General features: G+C 39.5%; 1 protein-coding gene across 5 annotated transcripts in view; it reads right to left on the bottom strand.

Moving 5' to 3' along the window:
* The window catches only part of sh3pxd2aa (SH3 and PX domains 2Aa), a 111,296-nt gene that overhangs the window by 6,993 nt on the left and 82,444 nt on the right, over positions 1-21,859 (bottom strand). For 3 of the 5 annotated variants that reach the window (XM_086083108.1, XM_086083109.1, XM_086083112.1), the window contains 5 exons: positions 12,507-12,620; positions 10,764-10,847; positions 2,493-2,610; positions 1,367-1,773; positions 471-520 (listed from right to left, as the gene is read on the bottom strand). In XM_086083108.1, coding sequence (XP_085939234.1) covers positions 471-520; positions 1,367-1,773; positions 2,493-2,610; positions 10,764-10,847; positions 12,507-12,620 — 773 coding nt within the window. The remainder of the gene's footprint in view (positions 1-470; positions 521-1,366; positions 1,774-2,492; positions 2,611-10,763; positions 10,848-12,506; positions 12,621-21,859) is intronic. The other 2 variants (XM_086083110.1, XM_086083111.1) reach the window with 1 other exon arrangement.

The raw sequence follows: 21,859 nt of genomic DNA, 5'->3' as shown, positions 1-21,859 counted from the left end.
TGATAATGCATTCCGTGTGAATAAAATAAAGAATACAAGCAATTCAAAGACAGTTAATTATTTAGATTAATGAAGAAAGGTGTTGCAATTGTGCCTATTTGTATTTCATGTTTCTATTTCTCATATATTAAGTCTTTCCCATTCCATGCAAGTTAATGTGCTACTTAATTCTTTGCAGTAAGCATGGAGACGGTTCTGCTGCTTTATAACAGGGTTAAACAACGTGAGGTAAGCATCCATGTATGCAGATGACATACTCTCATTCCTTCGCTTATGTTGGTGTTTTTGGTTTTGGGGGGGGGGGGGGGGGGTTGCTGGCGTACTTCAAGAAAACCTGCATAAGCCTGGAGGACAATATGAAAAATCCACACCAATAGGCCCAAACCAAAATACAAACTCGGACGTGCTAGCTGGTACAGTACATGCTACAATTCCACCCTGCATGAAAAGCACTTCATGAAAAAGCTTACCAAATTGGTCTCTCTCCTTGGAGGAGGTTTTTGTCTCAGATTTGGAGACCCTAAAAAAAAATAAAAATAAAAATAAAACTGATGATAATTATTAGAAATTACAACAAGTTCTAGAGCAACATTCACTAGACTAGCGAAGCAAACCACATTAATTGATTTTGTGTGTGAGCAGAATGGAACTCCAGACAACAAACCCATGTTATATTCTCACAGGTTAAGTTTTCATTAGTTAGAGAACCAATGAAGCTTACCTATGGAGTCAAAGCCTATACAGAAAGAAAATTACTTAATTTAAATTGAATGCTAATATTCAGCAATAAAATACACACTGTAAAAAAAAAAAGAAAAAAAGAGTAATATTCACTTGAATTTTTTTTTAGTTTTTTTCCACTCAGAAATTCTAAGTACAATTTTCAAATAGATTTTTGGGTACATGTTAAAAAAAGCTACTCAAGGGTTGAGGAACAAATCCATAACCTTCAGGTTGGGAGACACCCACTCTACCACCTGAGCCATGCCGCTCCTGCTGAGTGTTAGTATATTGATGGTGTCAGGCGGAATCCTTGTTCCCGTTTTTGGTCTCATTTTGGACACACCAGCAATGCAGTACAATGGCAAACAGCAAAAATTGCATGGCTCAGGTGGTAGAGTGGCTGTCTCCCAAGGTGAAGGTCATGAGTTTGTTTCTCAATGCTTGAGTAACTTATAACTTAATAATAATAAACTGGTAAAATTAACTCAAAATCTCATTGTAAAATGTACTTGGAATTTCTAAGTAAAAAACTTAACGAGGTTTTTTTCAAGTAAATAGTACACTTTTATTTTTTATTACAGTGTACACTCTATGAAATGCCACACATTCAGAGTTTTCATAGTTAAGATACAATATTACTCACCGATTTCCACTCTGTGTGGTGCTACTCTGGCAACGGCCGGGGAACCTGCTTCGCCTCTCGCTTTGGCTTCATTTCGAGCAGAGCTCGCTGCTGCAATTCCCAGACATGGACTGTTGGTATCACGGCCTGCGCTCAACCTCCTGCCTGTCTCGGCATTGATCTCGGAGCTAAAGGGCATAGGCAAGCTGATCTCGCTCTTGGAGATGTGGCGCTCGGGCGTGGTGCTACCCTCGCCGTCTGTCTGGATGTCCTTTTCGCTGACTGATTTCTTTTGTAAAAGACTGCTAATCTCCATGATGTTGCCGATGATTTCCACAGGGCCTGACAGCGTCTTTTTGCGAGGGGAGAAGTCGTCGTTTAGCTTTTTCAAGTAGGAGGCAGGGGCCCATCCTTCTTTCCCTAAATATCTGCGGGCAAAAAGAAAGCTTTAGTGCAAGCAGAATGGCCACACTGCAATAACACCCCCCCAAAAAAATTTGTTAGAATATATTTTTTTGAGAATCAAGTTGAAAGCATTGGGACCAGCAGCCGCTATTTTTCTCTCGAGACCTTCCATGCTAATCATGTGTTTGCGCACATACTTGATAAAATCATGCATCATACTGTATACCATATAAAGTCCTTACCATGTTACCGTAAGTGAGCCCAAATTGTTTTTATAAAAAAATATTTTATTTGAATCACTGCTCAGTAAGTAAGAATTCATTGGAAATATGCAACCCACTGGGCGTGAACAAGACATTTACAATTGAACCTTTGACCTATAGCTGGGCGATATGGCCCCAAAAATAAAAAATTAAAAATTTCCCCAGTCATTCAGGATGATTAAAATTGTATTCGATTTTAATCTACAGTAATTTCTAGACTATAAACCGCTACTTTTTTCACTTGCGTTCGACCCTGCGGCTAATACAAAGGTGCGGCTTATCTATCAGTTCACAAGGGGGCGCACTATAAAGAAAGCGCAAGAGCGTCAGGCAGAGCAAAACAAACCAAGGTGAGCCCAAATACAGTAGGAGAGACAGAACGAGAGTGAGGCAATTTGCGCCCTAATGATGGAAAAGAAAGTAGCGGGAACCCGATATATATATATATATATATATATATATTCCAAGGTGGCACTTACCTAATGTACCACCAGCCTTCAAGGTTCTTTTGAATAACCTCTACGGTGACCCCTTTCTCGAAGCTGACTTCATCCTTCCCTTGACTGGTATATGGCTGTATTGTGACATATTTTTCCTCTGAAGGCAAATAGGTGTTGAGGAAGAAGAAAACAAGAACAAAGTAAAATTAAATTCAGTATTTAATAGTCTTTTATTGGTTATTTAATAGAGGTTGGATTAACATTTTTTTTTAACCATGTCTAATTTTTATATCAACATGTCTGATCACAACACAATCCCCTCAATTTTGTCCTTACAGATAACCAACAGCCCCTTTCCCAGTAATGGCCTCTGTGTCTGGGACTTAAGAGGCATTTGGTTTAGACCCTGATGCAGTATTCATCTAACTCAGGGGTGTCCAAAATTTTTCATTTGAGGGCCGCATACAGAAAAACTGAAAAATACAAGGGCCACTTTGAAATTTGTTTATTTATTAAACACACTGAAATCAAACGCACAAGCAATTATATATTGTTAATATTTTCTAGCTATTATAAAACTGCTACAAAACAGCTTTCTCTTCAAGATGATAAGGCAAATAGAAAAAGGGGAAGTCAACCCCCCTTTTTTTTTTTTTTTACAATAATATGTTCTATGCAGCCCCACTAGTCTAAATATGGTATTCTGTTTAATATTGCCTTAGTGGAATATGAGTTAAGCAGCAAAATCCAGCATTTTTTTTCAATATCAGATGCCGGCCATTTTGCCACTTGCTGTTGAGTGAAAACAACATCACTGTTGCTTAGGTCTCAGGTAACAACCAATCACAGTGCACCTTTAGAAAACAGGTGAGCCCTGAGCAACTGTGATGTCATCTTCAGTCGACAGCAAATGGCAAAATGGCCGCCCCCTGAGACGGATAAAAACGGCTGGATTTTGCTTCACAACTCATATTCCACAAATGTAATATTAATCAGAATGTCATGTTTAGACTAGTGAGGTCACATATAACATATTGTCAAAAAATGTTTAAGGTTGACTTACAATAGTTTAGACTAGACTAGATCCACTCTTGCACTGAACAGTGTACAAATACTATGGCCACAAAAAAACATTTTAAAAACAGTTATTTGAGGATCATAAATTGGACCTTGACAGAGTAGAAAGTGGAAGAAAATTTGCGGGCCAAGTCAAATGTCATTTTTAGAATACGGCGTGGCTATTGAAAAATGTATGTCAGGTCGCAAATGCCCCTCGGGTTGTAGTTTGGACACCACTGTTAACTTGATATATATATAGATATAGTTCTTTATCAGCAAACACACGATACAATTGTGTGTCCCTAAAGATGTTAGGAAGAAAAATGTCCGCCTTCAGATAACCCATATGGCGTGCATTGCAATGCTCTTTGAAGGAAACTGTACACCATTTTCATTTTCTTTACCGTATTTTTCATTTATTGGGAGGCAGCAGAATATTGGACATGTGTACATATACTGTAATGATGGTGAAAGCAGGCAGCAGAGGAAGAGGCAAGGGTAGGATAGATTGGACTTCCTGGAAGTGTGGCAGATAGGTGATTAGTGGCTCCATTGAATTATTATGGGAAGCTCCTTTAATATGCAATGCAATAAATTTAGTGATAAATATCTGCAATCCAAAGAGTGATGCAAAAATGAAGAACCTGGTGAGGTATAGGAGCTTTAATATTTAGTTGAGAGGTGGGATCTTTTTTTTTTTTTATGCAATTGGAGATGGATTTCTCACGTAAATATAAGTCATATTTGAAGGGCGTTTTTCTTGGGTAAGGAATGATAAGTAGAAGACTTTGATATTCCTCACCTTCATGTTACTTGCATGCAGTCAAGTTCAATAATAAAGCAGAATAGACTGGCCATGAAGCTGGGTTCTCAAAGAAAAGCAAGTAGATGAGAATAATGCAGGGGGAGGGAGCAACTGTAGATGGATGTAGAATAATAAACGACATAGCTGCTGCAAAAATCTACAAAGTCAATATGTAAGCGTGTGTATGTATTTTCATTGCACATTATGGATGTGAATGTATTGTATTTCGAGGGCGTGGAAGTTGCTCTTTTCCTTATCCAAAGTTGAGGTCTAGAGGCATTTGTTTTGATTTTTGTTTGTTAAAATGATTACGCAAGAACTAGTTTCCATGAAATGTTATGGAAGCATGACGTGTCAGTCAACTATGACGGCGTATTTGGGTCAATATTTGGAGAGAAAAACTTGCAAAAATTTGCCACTTTGTAAAGCGACAAAATTGTGAGAAAAAATCCTTGTAAATTTGCGACTTTCTAAGTGCTAAAATTTAAGATTTTATAAAATGGCAAATCTGTGAGTTTATAAAGTGGCAGATTTGCAAGAAAAAAAACCCTCAGAAACTTTGGAGAAATACACATAGCGTACTACTCGGATGTTTGTACCAATACCTTTTGGTCGGGTTTTCATAAAAGGAGATAGTAATTGCTTTAAGCAGAGATTAACCATATGATGTTAAGCATTCACTTTTTGAAGCGTTGGGCACTGCCAGCGACAAAGATGTCTCTCTTTGCGAAGGTCCACACCCTGAGGATCAAGCATTTAAGTTAATTTGTTAAAATAAATATTTACTTGTACATTTATATTTCTAGAGTTATTATTTACACATTCATACATTTAGGATTTTTTTTGTACAAGTAGCTAAATTGATGTGTCGAATCTGGTGCTCTCTGTCATTCACTTGTATTTACCTGAAGTATGCTAGCTTCTGATTGTTTAGTGTTAGTCAGCTGATCGGCGATCAGGAAGTGTTGTCACACTCGCTGCCGTGTATGACGAGTAAAGTTTAAATTAAGAATGAATCTGTCTCATTCCTGCCTTTTCATTTTATAAACAGTGTTCCAATAACCACCAACAAATTCTCACATTAGACTATAGCTACGCTACGTGTATTTCTCGTAAGTTTCTGAGTTTTTTTCTCGCAAAATCTGCCACTTTATAAAGTGTCAAATTTGCGACAAAATTTGCCACTTTATAAAGTGTCAAATTTATGAGCTTTTTTCTCCGAATATTGCCCCTACCCTCTAAAAAATATATATTTACATGTGGCCCTAATACGCCGTCGTAGTCAACAAACCATTTCATATTGATGCCTAGCTGGAGAGAGGAATTTCTTTTTTTTGTTTCAGGCCAATGACTATACATATGAAAGTAATCTCGCCACTTAAGATATAGACAAAACAACACAAATGTGGTGATCAACACGGAGCAACAGAGCGAGCTGAGTAGGTGCTCAGCGGGATTCTATAAATCTGATGAGGGACCCGAGGTCAGCAATGACTCTCTGCGATAATACAAAGCTGCCTGCCAACACACAGGCAAGGTGGCACTCATTGCACCTTGAAACCTTGAATATAAAAACAAGGTCACTTGGACATCAGTAACAAATCAACAAGCCTGTAAAGGGCCATAAGATGATTAGGAATATTTTAATGTAGGATGGCCCTTTGTTTAATTGTCAAGGTTAATACTTCTTGTCGTCATTAGAGAATAAAATGACATCAGTCTTGCAGTATAAGTATTGGTGTGTCTTAGAGAACACAATGGTTTTCTTCCATTAACAAATTGCTTGTAGCACATACATTTTAAGTGATTTTGTCAGTACTACTAAATCAAAGTGTACCTCTAATGCCAGCACAGAGCTGTAAAACCGCATCCGCTCGCCATGTCACTGACCTTGCAATGCATTAACAGGGGTGCCTCCATTTACTAGTAAGGTGGTAAGGTGGTTAATGAGAAGACAATGACTCCACATTTTTCTATTTTAGTTGTCCAAGTGGAAGCAAAAACAATAAGGTATTAATAATTGAGCAGCCCAAATTCCCACTTTGCTGTCTTTTGAACACCCTTAAACTCTAACACATCAAGATTAGAGGGTGTGGCCTCTAAGACCACAGCAGCCACTATGCAGCACTTCCATTCATTTCCAGGCATCTTAGCACAAATCCACTCATGTGACTCCAATTTCACACCAGAAAGACAAACTGACCACATGTGACCTCAATCACACAGAGGGGATACAATGGCCTGAACTCATCACCATCACCTGTCATAATGCTCTATGAACAATAAAATTCCCATGGTGGTATTGATGTGAATTAGAGATCCGGACATCACGTGACTATTCCCCAAACACGCCCCCCTCTGGCAGGAAAGTAGTGGTGCAGTATGAATGGACTACAATGGCGAGTAGGGATGAAACTAGCGTTTATTCATCAACTTTCCGTCCAAGAGAATTCACACTCGCTTTGATAAAAAGGACATTATATATACATGCGCAAGACAGACAGGTTGGATGGTATTACTGTTGCCTATGAAGCTCCGGGAGTGCTTTTTTTCAACTCATACATCGTACATCGAATTCCCCCCTCACTTACACTGGTGAGTGCTTGCAAATGTGATCATACCAAGGCTTTACAAGTTTGTACAATCCAGATTGATTTTCCCTTTATGTGTGGTCAAAATGCCACCTAAATTAGAAGTTTTACGCAATGCTTGCAGTGTTGTTTAGCTATTTTAGCAACTTAGCATCTGCTGATATGCCCGGTGCCGCCGTTATTTATGCTCTAAAAAGTCTTCTTTCTACTGTTGGTCAGTTATTAAATTCAATGTGTCATAACTATTAAACCGTAGCAGCACAAACGAACAAAACATTTTGCATGTGGTAGGAGGTTAGCTTCACACCAATTAGCATCGGCTGGTTCAGCCACCATATACAAAGTGCCCAAACACATCTTTTGCTTTCATTTAATAACTCCATAATCGAGCTACGTCTACACGACTAACTGACTCAGCAACTGACTCACCTGATATGAAGTGATCACTATAAAAGCAATATCTACCACGATGAGAACAGTTTCTGCATACATTCCACAATGAGGTCACAAAATTCAGTTTATAGATAATGTAGAATCAAATCTGATAATTCTTGTAATACTACATCAAATCTGTTACATGATTATGTTGGCGAAGTTTAATATTTGATCTTGTGTTTTGAACTACAGTTTAAGTTTCATCATAAAAAAAGTTGTCATTCGATGTTATACATAGTTAGCATTCAATCATTAAATTTTGATTAATCATGATTAATCACTTCATTAAAAAGGCTTTTTATCAAAAAAAATTTGCCCGCCCATTCTGATGAGCCTATGTGTGCTTTCGACATTTAATGTTATGAAGACGTCTTCAACATTTGTTGTTCCACTGCACACTCTCATCCTCCTCTTTTTCTAATCAGTTAATTACTTGCATAATTTATAATTTAAAAAAAATACTCCAATATTTTTGACATGAACAAATATTCTGAATGTCATACACGAACATTTATTAAATGCTTTACTTGAATGCATATAGTTATGTTTATTGTTCAAACACAACCTGTGCTACCTTTAACGTAACCAACCGCTGTCAAGCTAAAGGATCATCTGCAGTCAAAACTAATAAACGCTGGGGTGACGACCGGGGCCTTCCCCCGCTGGGCCTGGGGTTCGGGGGTGTCGGCCGCCCTCCGGTGCCCCCATCTCCCCCTTCTGCCCCCGGTGTTCCGTCCTTCCACACGGCGGGGGGTGGGGTGGGCGCGGCTGCCCTCTCCGCTCCGCTGTCCGGCCCCTCTTCGGCGCCGGTGCCTGGGTGCGGGTGGTCCCCGGGGGCTGGGGGTCGGGGGTTGGGGGGCTGCCGGTTGGTCGGGGTGGGGTCGGGGGGGGGGGCGGCTTTGTTGGGGGGGGCGGTGGTGGGGGTTGCGGGGTGGGGGGTGCTGGGGGTGGGGGGTGTCTGGGGGATTGGGGGCATGGGGGCGGCTGGGGCTGGGTTGGGGTGGGTGGCGGGGGTGGATGGGGGGCGGGGGGTTGTGGGGGGGGCGGGGGTTGGGGGCCGGTGGGGTGCCTGGTGGGCCTGCAGTGCCCCGTCCTGCTGCGTTGGGCCGGGGGCGCGGGCCGTGTTGGGGCGGGGGGCGCTCCTGCTCCTGGGTTTGCTCTCCGGCCGGTGGCCCTGGTGGGGCCCGGGGGTCATGCATGCCAGATCCACCACACCAGCATCTACCGAAACTCAGACACAATCTGTTTCCTCCTCAGGTTATTGAATCGGTGGAGGCTGGTGTCTCGGATCTCACGCGGCTTCGTCTGTCCTTCCTTCCTTTTCTCGGTCTCTCCGTTGGTCTCTTGAGGCCTCCCTGATTTTATGTTTTTTGGATTTGTTGGGGTCTGGATGTTTCTTGGGCTGGGGAGGAGTTCTGGTGGGGGGTGTCTGGTCGGTGCTGGATTTCACCTTCCTTGGTTTTCTTCGGTCCCCTCGGGTCTCCTGGTGTTCGATTTAGGTGAACGGTATGAGATTTTTTTTTTCTAATAGGTTTTCTGGTGAGCTAACAAACACACGCACGCACGCACGCACGCACACACACATACTCACCCACACACACACAAAAAAAAAAAATTTATGTATGTATATATGTATATATGTATGTATATATGTGTATATATATATATATATATTTAAAAAAAAAATAAATAAAAAAAAAAGAGCAATGATGATGACATTTCCGAATGAACAATACTGAGCTCTTAAAAAAAGAAGAAAAAAAAAGAAAGAAAAAAAGAAAAAAGAAAGAAAAAAGAAAGAAAAAAAAAAAAAAAAAACTAATAGTGTGATTATTCTGAGCATGATTAATGCAATAATTTTTTGTGATTAATCAATGAGTTAACGCTTTAAATTTGACAGCACTAATTTGTATAGAAATATTTTATGTATATGTGTGGCAATTATTAAAAACATAATTGTTGAACCAACTTAAATAATTGTTTAAATTGAATTAAGTTAATACAAATTGAATATATTAGTTTAATGAACTGATAATTAATTAACCTTAAATGTGTTTAATGAACTGATAATTAAACTTAAATGATAATAATACCAATTGAAGAATTGTTTATTATTATTATTTAAGTTGGTTATTTTTAGAGTAAACTGTATGTAGGAATTTGTGATAGACAGGATAGGACATTAACTGACACAACTGACCATCGAAGAAGTAGTACCATTAAATAAATACAAGGTTGTTTCTTCCAATTCTTTTTTGAACATGTGTTAGTGTTTTGTTTTGTTGTTACTTGAGACAATTATATGAGTTTATCAAGAGCTATTCAAATGAATGAGTGAACCACCATAACACTCGTATAAGGCAGTAGGACATAAAAACAAAAATAATGCTCGGAAATCTTTAGTAGGGTCTGCCAAAACCATTTGAATTATAAGCATCATGCTAAGTTTAGCAGAAATAATAGTGAGCTGAGTTAGCAGATACATAGAACTTGGAAAAAGTGGGGGAGCATAGAGGAATTTTAAAAAATGACCTCAAAAAGTGTTTGTCCTCCTTCTAGTGGTAATCGCTAGCATAATGACTGACCTCGTAAAGGTTGTGGTCTATGTGATTAAATGTACATCTACAAGTTGAGTTGCTTGAGGAATTTCTGTGACCCTAAGAATTAACCCTCCTTTCGGCATAGAGATTGCAACATGCTATTTCTCTGCAAAATGTAGACAATTTCACCACATTCACAGCCAGATGGATGGTGCAATGCACTGTAAAAAATTTACAGACAAGTGTGTTGCCTAAAATCGAAGATGTCCCAAAACATATGGCCAAGGCAACAAAACAAACGGTCAAGAAGACAGAGTAGCCCATCGTCTCCAGACCTTACTGTGTCGAAAATCTGTTAAGGGAGCTGAGGCTTAGAGTTGCCAAGCAACAGCCTTAAAAAATGAAGGATTTGGAGAGTATTATTACAACGTAATGGACCAGCATCCTTCCAGTGATGAAAGCAAACCTGGTGATTAACCTCAAATAATGTTTGTCTTCTGTGCTCACTGGTCAAGAGAGTAGTAAATTAGCATGCCTCGGGTTCTGGTTACCTTTTTCACTTTGGGCCCTCCTGAATGAAGTTTGCATGTTCTCTTCGTGCATGCATATAATTTACATTGAAAACTCAAGGCTGTCCGTTGGTGTGAACAAGTGAGAACAGTTGTTTTTCTATGCCCTAGGATTGATTGGTGACCATTTCAGCGTGAGCACTACTTCCTGCCCCAAGTCAATTGGAATAAACTCACCTGTGACCCTAAAGAAAAGCGGGCTAGAATATGGATGGATGGTTGTACAGGTTGTATATTCCATGGATTTACACAGTTCAGTGCAGCAGTCAAAGCATGTGCATGTGAGGGATCAGCTGTGTCTGAAAATTCACCTCTGCTTTGCTGGCGGTTGACAATACCGCCAAGTGTCCATCGACGATCAAGCCTCTTCAGATGGGCCTTGCGTCTTTTAGTCACTGATGATAAGGATGAAGATGATGATGAGCAACAAAAAGGGGGTGAGGGTAAGAAAAAAATGTGTTGTTAGTCAGCAAATTAACAACTGTCAGCCAATCATGAGGTTATCAACAGAAATGTAAAAATGTCTACCTTCACCAATATAGGCAGGCACAAAATTCAATCTGGTTATACAAAGCAAATGTTACACATTTCTGCATGGTGGGACTGATGAAGGTTATCTTATTCAATCTTATAACAAATATCACATTCATCCCTGTTATGCACCTAGAACCCATTTACAGGATTAAGAGTGGGTCTGATTTAACTGGTTTAGGCCATATTTATATCTTGGTTGTACAACAAAAACAAACATACACAGGTGTGTGCTATTGTCGAAAAATGACGGTAATATAATATGTAGCAGAATACTTTGCTATTGCCCAATCCAATCACATGATTTAGTTCTACTGAGTTCTGCTCCATGGCTCACTTGATCATTTTAAATGGTGGCATTTCCTATTGTTTCTCAATTATCCAAATTATCAATTAGCCAAATGCTACAGGTAATTTAATTATTTACATCTCTTATTATGTCATAATTAAGAAATATGAATGACTAAAACACAACCGTGACTAAAACACAATAGTAGCAGATTTTAACAACAAAAATGTTTGACAGTTGAATGTGACAGGAAAGCACATTATATGCACACATACATCCTTCACACAATCGAAGGTAAACTATTTATATGTTTCACATCCATTACCACATGTGCAGGTGTGCTTATACTTATGTGTTTCAACATCATTTATGGCAAATGGCTTTCCTTAATTTCAGAGCAAGATGACCCAGTGTTGAAAAGCTCCATCCCAACAGTCAGATTAAACATTAACCCTAATAAGCCAAACGTATCATATTACAGACATTTTGAGCCATCTATTTTACGAGTATTATATTTCCCCCCCATTAAAACCCTGATGTATATGATCTGACACATGCATTACACAAATAACCCATTAGAGGGCAGTATCACCCCGCTGATGGCTTTTCCAGTCTTGCATAATCGCACCAATTGAGAGGAGAGACACATATGCTTATTAATAGTGGGAAAAGTTGTTTCTGATTTTTGGAAATACAGTACTAATATGCTTGATGTGTCTGTTTATTATTATATTTTTGACAGTTATAAATGTACAACTTTAAAGCATTGTGACCGGATGTATCAAATATGACACAAATCAAGTAATATAATAAAAAAACAACACAAAAAAAACTTTTGTTCAAAAGGACCAATACATACTCTATTTATAAAGAATCAAAATTTTCTGTCACATATTTCATCTATAGGGTTAAGGAGGGAAAGGTCACATACAAATGAGGCTCTTACAAGAGTTGCTGCCTCCTAGGAGTTGAAAGGCATTTGCTACAGTGCCAAAAACTGTGCAAAGCAGTTTGGTCATGAGCCATTTCACAATGATGCAACTGCTGTAGTTTGCAAGGTTCCTAATATGCAACTGGAAATGTGGCTGTGATTGCACATTAGCACTATCCTGCTGTTTATTTCGTTCTTTGCCCTCAGCCAGAAGTTGAAATGTGAAATTGTGAAATTATGTTGCACATTCCTCACAATGCAAACAGAATGATGAATATCCCACAACATGTTCTTTGCACGTACCCTCTCCTGTCCTCGAGGTCCCTAAATCCAAATCGTCTCTGGTTCCAGTTTGGGAGTCAAGGTATGTGGCAGGCACCCACCCCTGTTCCTCTGCTGTGCTGACAAACCACCAACCTTGAAAGAGATGGAAGAACAAAACAAAAGCAGTAAATGACCATCTAAGTTTGGCTATTGTTCATCAATATTAGGACGGACGGAGGCATAAACGGTTATTTAACACTATTTCCTTGTTTAAAAGCAATGGTGATTTATTTCTGTTTTTTTTTTCATTAGCCAACAGTAACTTTCTGAGCAGCAGATCTGCTGCAGCTTGACAGATACAGCATAACATTACGTAATGTACATCTCGTATTGTACATTTTTTAAATAAATTCCCATTTCCACATTTTATGTTGTCCAATGAAAAAATCTGCTTCAGTCTCAGATAGGGTTAAATGAGAATGACAACAAAATTATCAAAGAAATATTGACTCGGCTCACACCTCATTACATTTAGTTTTGGTTTGCTCTACTTTAACCCTACAGTAAACGTGTGGCTTTAAAGAAAATGAAAACTGTGGGAAACTGTTATTAGGAAGGCAAATTGTATTGCAGTTGAACAAAAAGGACGTAATATCTAAACATGGTGTTCGTTCTGTAGTCCTGTAGTAGGTGAGGACAAATGAAAGAGATCACTGGTTATTGTGACGGTAGCATCAAACGATAGCGATCTACTGTATAAAGCTTTGCTTCAAAAAGTCCAAGACATTTCTCAGTGGTTTGCTACACACATCATTTCTTCATAATAAAGTGAAAGTAAACTTGTCTTATATTGTGTATTACTGGACACATACCGGTCGATCTACGTCCCTACCCTCACATATGGCCACAAGCTGTGGGTCATGACCAAAAGAACAAGATCCCGGATATAGTGTCTGGGCTCTCCCTTAGTGATAGGGTGAGAAGCTCGCTCATTCGGGAGGCACTCATAGTCTACGTTGAGAGGAGCCAGCTGAGGTGTCTCGGGCATCTGGTTTGGATGCTTCTTGGACGCCTCCCTGGTGAGGTGTTTCAGGCATGTCCCATGGGTAGGAGGACCCGGGGACGTCCCAAGACACGCTAAGGGAAACTGTTTCTCTCATCTGGTCTGGGAAAGCCTTGGGATCCCCCTCGGAGGAGCTAGACGAAGTGGCTGGGGAGAGGCAAGTCTGGGCTTCTCTGCTGTTGTTGCCGTGACCTGACCCCAGATAAGCGGTAGATGGATGGATATTGTGTTAATTAGACTTCACAACAATCTGATCGATATTTTGCATTTTGTGCCCATTTTGTGTTTTGGCCATAATGTCTTTAATTTACCGATCGATCAATGGAATCCCTGATTGGCTCTAAAAATGAGACACTATAGCTGCAGTGTTTCCTACATACCTGTGGCGGGTGCCACAAACGAACTTTGGCCGTACCATTGGCGTTATGTAACAACGTTTTTTTCCCCATTGACAGAGTAATCTAACTAATTATTTTTCACGTACTTGAAACACTGTTGCCATTATTGTATGTTAAATGCGTAGCGTTACAAGTGATTTATTAGTTTAGTCGACTACTGCTTAAGCCATCTGGCTCAACAAAAGGGCTGCTGGTTGGGGAGAGCTCCGTTGTCACTACCAGATGACAGATTTCCGATTTACATATGTTCAGTCCGTGTATCAGATACGATCCGCCTGCAAGCACGGACATATGCAAGTCCGTGCCTGCAAGATTGCATCTGGATGGGTTCCAAGAACCGTCCGACGATGTCACATTCCGACAGCTCTAATTGAACATTAAGCATTTTTTTTCGGTTCACCTCATTTGTCTCCATATAAAATACAGAATTACATTTTTCGGATTGTTTTAAATGTACCGTATGTATTAATGATTTCTGAGCAAAAAAGAAGGGGTGGGATGTACTCAGGGTGCTACGTCACTTCCGCTCAAGGCCCGACCATTTCTGCCCACTGTCGGTACCAGCCGCAAGATTAAAATATGTACATAAAGTGAAATATTTTTTCATAAAAATTGTCCATGTTTTCCCTCCAAATAACCATTAACCACAATACAATCCCCAAAGCCACGAAACAGTCCCCCTTCAATCCTGTAGCGTGACATCATCAGCAGGCGCCAATCTTCCTAATTGGCAGTCATGACAGCCAATCGGAGTCAGTGTGTTTACACACAAACCAGGATTCACCTCCCGTTTAAGTGCAATAAATACTCAAGTTTATGTAAATTATCTGCTTATTTTACTAATTTAAAATGTATTTTAAAAACTGCAAAAAAAAACAAAGAAACACTGATAAAATGTTTTATTTAAATAGTGAAAACAGTTATTTTGCCTGGTAATGAATTACCTTTACAATGAAGTAATTCAATTACTAACCCAGTTACTTTTATAGCAAGTAATTAGTAACTGTAACTACTTTTATGAAGTAAAATTCCCAAAAATGCCCGCTATTATACTTTCCTTTGTGGTACGATACTGTAAATACAGTGCTTTAAATGCACAGACGTATATATGATGGACTCACAATGCATCGCTGTCGTGAGTCGTGAAACTATGGAGTTATGTAGTTAAATTTCTAGACTATGGGTGCTTTGAGGTTAATGTTTGCATTTCCTTATGTTTGCCAAGACTCTTACAGGGAATCAAATTAGCCGCCTCCTAGTCTGCAGTTTCATTTTATAAGTCAATAGTCTTCAATCTGTTTACAGAAGGAGTGATTGAGATGTTCAAAAGGTAGTAAATAACCTGTAAGAGGGGGAAAATGCAATACATGCTCGCAATACAGTTTTCTCACTCTACAGTCTTTATATAGCACTTATGTCATTGATTGTCATTCAGTTTAATGTACTTAAAGCCATATGGCTGAGTTATCATATGTGGTTGTAAACGTTTCGTGAATCAGCCCTTTATGGCACGCCCTGCTTTTTTATTACCAAGCATGACATCAGTTGCATCATGACATTCAATAATTAATGTATAAAATATGCTGCAATTACAGATTGTTTCATCAAGGTCTTTCTGTCAGAAATAAAAAATGCACTTTTGGGCCAAATGGCGACCATGTCCCAGAAATTTGGACAGCTCTAGTCGGGCCAGCGTCTGACGCTGGGTAGTTGCCTGCCTGACACAGCAGCATAGTGGCCACAGTTAATCGAAGTCAGTTGATTGCCAAAATACACTTCTTGCATGTTAAATTGTTGCTCATTTGCAACATAAAAGGAATCAATAAGCAGAAACAGCAGGCAGGCAAATAAATGCTTCCTAGGAATCAAATTACTTGGAAAAGGTTTTCAAAAAGAACCAATCCTCGATTCCTATCGTTAACAATGCTGCTTTCTTACATACAGTTGGGATAGGCTTAAACTTACTACGACCAGGCTTGGGGAGTCATGGAATACATGTACCGCCGTTATGTAATCGGATTACCCAATTTTTTTTTTACTATATTCCCTTAGTTACAGGAAAAAACATGTAATCAGATTACAGGTACATTTATTTAAAATGGGGATTATTTTGAGGGATTACAAATCCTACAATGAGAGCGAGCAAGAGAGTGAGCAAGAGCGGGCGAGAAAGAGAGAGAGCGAGAGTGGGTGAGAAAGAGAGAGAGAGAGCGAGTGAGAGAGAGAGCGAGCAAGCAAGAGAGACAGACTTGTTGACGTCGTGTCGGGCACGCGGCCTGTTTAAAAGGGTTCACGGACGAAAGGAGGAAGTAAGTGGCCACCGGTATTTACGGTTTGGAACAAATTTGTCTTGCTGAAGGACCAATTTATCTTTAACAAAGGAAACGTTTCAGCTGAGAGTCGATCCTGCGGCATGCTACGCTGAACTTCTTGCTAGCTGCCGCTACAACATAATATGAGTTACATCTTCTGAACAAATATCCCTCCCACCAATTCACCATACACAATATGGCTTAACTCGTGACTGGGATAAAAAGTTCATTTTGCAGTTAACGACACGCGTGGTCATCCTCATAGCATTATTGGTGCATGTGTGCGTGGGTGAAATGACCATGGAAATGTGCTTTTAAAAGCATAATTTGTCCCTTTTCTCCCTATTCATTGGATATCTATCTGTCTGTCTGGCTGTGGCCTTCAATCAATATATCTATTCTGTACATGTATTTCCATGGTTGCCAATTATACGGATAAGGATTTTTGCTATTGGTAGGCTGCCCGGGTCCCTATCACCTGCAAATAGCAGGGGCACACTGTATAGAAATATTAATTATGGTGATATTTTTGTTTTATTTTGACTTCATGAGCATACTTGGTATTGGAGTAATCCAAAAGTAATCCAAAATAATAGTTACATTACTTTAATAGTATGGTACTTGGATGACATTACTAACTAAATTTTTTAGCAGGTAACTTGCAACTGTAACGGAATACATTTTAAAAGTAACCCTCCCAACCCTGCCTACGACCATGATGAAGACAGGTGATATAGAAAATGGATGGATATTTAACAAGTTTAGTATGAGCAAGTGCAGAGAGGATGACTATCTTGTATTGCTGGCCTTTAATTGGAGTTTTGAATTAAATTGACTCAGGCTGTGTGTTAAATTCCCTCAATAAACGCAAAACAGAAATAATGACGACATTAAACTCGTCAAAGTTCACTTCCATGTTCTAATTTCCAGTTTCACTGTACAACTTTGTGTGCACTTACAGGTAGACTTGGCTAACCTTTCAAACACTCAGCTCAACTATATTTACTGCACTATAGAGTACAAAAAACAAAAAAAACAACCACAGCTGAAACACAGTTCTGCACATAAGATTGGACATTGTCAATTTATGGTGTAGATACAACAAAAGTGGGGTTATGAAAACATAAAACACTACAAATAATCAAATAACGCTGACAAGCGTATACTACTGGCAGGATGTTCTAACAGCTCGAGAGTCTTTCAACCCACATGATGTAAATATGGATAGCTGGCTCGGGCAAGCAGCACAGAGCGGGAATTTAGTTCTGACCACGGACCCCTCTTACTTATCGTGATGGTGAAATTGTCTTGAATATTATGATATACTTTACATATTCTTCATAATTTTGGGGATTTGCAGTGCGAAATGTGGTATGTCATGGTCTGTGCTTTGGTTTCCTTGTGTGTTTCCCCTTGTCAATGTCTCGTCAAGTTTTATCATGTCCTCCTGTGCTTGTCATCCCGGTCCGTGGTGTTACCCAATCAGCTCCCCAAGCCACGTGTGTGTCATGTCCAGGTGTCCCTCGTTGTCTCGTTACTTATGTGTATTTAGTTCCCTGCTTTCTTTCAGTCCTTGTTGAATCATTGTAGCTGCCATGCCTTTGTCATGTTTCCTCTGTGTTCCTGGTCTTTAGTTGAGCATAGTTATTTTTCCTGTATTTGTTTGCTCTTGTTTTGGACTTTGTTGAACCTGATTTGCCTTTTTGTTTTTGTTTAATTAAGCAACCCCTTTTTTGAGCACATCTGCCTCCTCGCTCTGCGTTCCCGCATTTGGGTCCTCAACCTCCACAACCTGACATGGTAAAACAAAGCTGAGTTGACTCACTGAACAGCGTGGCCGGCACACCATTTTGACCGCAAAAAGTAACAGCACCAAACTATTGAATACCTTTTACACAACCCTAGGTTATCACACATTTATAACGAAGGATGTTATTTCATTTATTTATTTATTTTTACATCAGATGGCATCTCAGTAAGTTGAAACAAATTGACTGGGGAAACTGTTACGTCCCTTGACCTTCCCACTGGAAATGTTTAATGTGTTGTTGTGCTTATGATCCATTGTGTCTTGCCAGGCTATTGCTATATGATTTGTCCCCTTTTGGGTGACTGCGCAGACACAGAAAACCGAACTTAACATACTTTTTAAACTATTATGTCCTATCGATGGCTCTGAGAGAAGCTTTCATTAAAGGGTATTTTCAGGAACCAATAAATGTAGGTCATGCTAATCAGTGCAGGAGAGAGAGTTTTCCTGCAAAGCCTTTGGAAGGGACAACAGAAGAGTAATGTTGGGCTGGAGCATTACACTGACTTCCCTTCCCATTTGGGGATCATCAACTTGTTCCTTGCTCATCTTTGCCAATGACAATTGACAGAAATATGTCACACGTGAAGACCCACAAGTTAATAATTCAGCCTCTAACTAGGACGAAACCATCGAGGGTAATGCAGGACCCGCTTTTCAGGATAACACATTCCCTTTCTGCAAAGTAAGCAGAACAGGGAAATAATTGGAACACAGAACATGAACACAGTTTCTTTTTAATGCCTAACAGCGACTATGGGGCTTTAAATGTACTGTAGTACTACAACTGTAACCTTCAGGGATGAAACTAGACGAAACAAAGCTTAACATTGTGCTTGGAAAAATTTTATGTTTTTCCAATGCTTTCTCCTTGGTTGTTTTCTACACACAAGCTCCTCCATAAACTTCATCTGATACAGAGCTCCGCTTCACACGTCATCAAGAGAACCCCTTCCTTCCATCACATGGTAAATGGACTGCTTTTTTAATATAGCGCTAACTACACCATATGGTGCCAAAAGCGCTTTACAATTTAAGCTTCACATTCACCCACACACACACACACCAAGGTTGGCTGCTGCCATGCAAGGCGCTGCCAGGCCCACTGGGAGCAAATCGTGGTTCAGTGTCTTGCTCAAGGACACTTCGACATGGTCACCAGGGGTGAGGATCGAACCCACAACCTCACGAATGGAGGCAACCACTCTACCATGGAGCCATGCCGCATCAATCACCCCCTTTCTCCAGCAACTTCACTGGCCCCCGGTCAAATTCGTCAATTTGTTTTAAAGTGAATGCAACACGAATTGTACACATTTTAATATGTAGTATTAACCCATTAAGGCAATGAGGATGTTGAAAATGTCAACGGCTTTGTAACACTTACATGTTTTGATTCATTAGAATTATACAGCGTCAGCCAGTTTCTGTTCCCCAGAGATGCGTTTTTACATGAAAAAGACAGATCAAAAGCCATTCAGAAAAGAATAAAATGTTGAAAATGAGAATCAAAAAATAAAATGTTCAGTCACTGTAGGTCACACTCAATCTCTTCATAACACCTCACTTTTCTTCTCTTCCGCGTTCTGATATGAATGGCATTGATTGGGTTTAGGTTAGCATAAAGTTGTTAGCTTTCGGCTATCCACTACTACCTCTAGCTTCACTGCTCATGAATGATCAATGACGCATTACATCCTGCTTGAATCCTCGAAGTTTTGATGAGTCACTGGAGTCATACACAGTCGACCCCTGCATACTTACGGGTAGGCACCCACGGATTTTCATATACAACCTTGCTTTTAATTTTTTTTCCAATATAGTTAAAATACTTTTGGTTATTTTCTCCCAGAATCTCACCTCCCCTGTTTTTTGTAGAACATAGAGTTTATCCGCACTGACTACAGTATACCAAATCTCATCCAAGGAGAGTGTTTTTTTTTTAGTTTAATTTTGTTAGACAGAAATTAAGTCATTTCTATACTTTATAGTAGCAGCTAAAAATGTTAAAAATAACACTCAAATGCTGTCTGAAAAGTTAATGAAGAGTTCATGAAAATGTTTGATACTACTTCAATTAGAATTGATTCTTGTGGAAAATTTGACTTTGAACAAAGTTGCCCAACATCATACATTCACACAACATTTTATGGTCGACCTTGGAAGTTGCTCCAACAGCTTATTCCAAGGCTGCTTTTGTTCAGGTTGCAAAAGAAAAGTGCTCTGACAAACTATCCTCAGTTGTACAAATGAAAGAGTGGCTGCCTTTGGAATTCTGTTGGAATGTTTTGGGACATTTTTTAGGGGGATTTTTTTGGGGGGACAGACGAATGGCGCCCAGCCTTAAATTAAAAAATCTGACTCGGGCCTCTGGATTTAGAGTAAATCAGATATGTATCAGACGCGACTACATTCTGGACCTTTAGATCAAAGTTTGCACAGAAGAAACAACACCAGAAAAAGGAAACAGTTCACAATCCTCATAAAACTTGGCATACATTATTTCGGAAACAATAAAATATATATAAAAAACAACATCTGCTTGTCTGTGTGTTCTCTGTCTTAAATTAGAGATGCATTCCGGCACACATTGATCTAGAACAGGCTCATAAATGAAACTCGAATATTATTCAAGAGTTTGTACACAGCAAAATCGCCAGTGCTGGATCAACAATGAGAGTGTTAAATCTAACACTAGAAAAGTGTTTGTGTGTTCACACCAATGAGTGTAAATCTCGCACTTTTCAAAGATACTTTAACATATTTGATCGAATACTGAAAATGTAACACTGACCGATTTGCTGTCTAGGATTTCTAAATTACACTTTCATCAGTGTTGGGAACTCCTGGGGCTTCATTTATGAAACTGTACGTGAGAACCTGCCTATAAAAGTACGTACAAACAAAACCAAAACTTCACATACGCAGAAAAAAAATAGAGATTTATAAAATCCTCCGAACACACTCAAACGCACACTTGCACACAATTCCCCTTTATAAATATCACACGATTCCAAGCGGTGCATGTAGGAGATTCCACACCGTTCCCCGCCCTAAGTCTGCCCATTTTACCCATATTTGGCAATGCAAATTAACTCATTAATGGTTTGGCATATTCATAAGGAGCACGTGTTGGCGAACATAAAGAAAACGATGGACAAAAAGGCAAGATAGAAAGTGAACTTCACCATGATTTGGATTGAAACCCTCAAGGCCATGCTTTTTGGGTGGCACACAGCATAGGGATCGAGCGCCAATAAAAGCAAAGCAGTCCGAGTGGCGTAAATGCTGTAAGCGTCACAGGACACTCAGTGGCAGATTAAAAAAGTGGGTTGATACAAAGGTAAGTATGGTTAAAGCACAGATGGTTTCGCGCAAACGAATAATCCGTTTTCAGTTTTAAGCAGACACAGATGCCTGCCACCAAGACAAAAATACAGTATGTACAGTACTCATATCTTGTGTTTTACAACAAGACCTAATTTATATAGTCCTTAATCACACAGTCTCAAAGGGCTTCACATGCCCTCTGTTGAAAAATATCAACAACATCCCCTAATCGAACCACAAGAGGGCACGGAAAAAATAAAAAACTGGCGAAAAATGAGAAACCTTGAGAAGAGACTGCAAATGTGGTAATCCCTTAACCTTATTTACAATTTCATATGTACCAAATGGGGGAAAGTATTTTCACGAGTGGCAAGCACCGCTCACCGGACCCATTCACTTACAAGAGCAAGTTATATTAGCTAATAAGGCAACAGCAGGTCAACCCACAAACTAATCTAACTATTCTGCTAAATTCCTCC

The sequence above is a fragment of the Leptonotus elevatus genome, chromosome 8 (assembly GCF_054856555.1).
Source record: "Leptonotus elevatus isolate MCC_2025b chromosome 8, RoL_Lele_1.0, whole genome shotgun sequence".
Classification (NCBI taxonomy): domain Eukaryota; kingdom Metazoa; phylum Chordata; class Actinopteri; order Syngnathiformes; family Syngnathidae; genus Leptonotus; species Leptonotus elevatus.
Note: the sequence above shows the minus strand (reverse complement) of the source record. Positions and strands in the feature narration are given on the sequence as shown.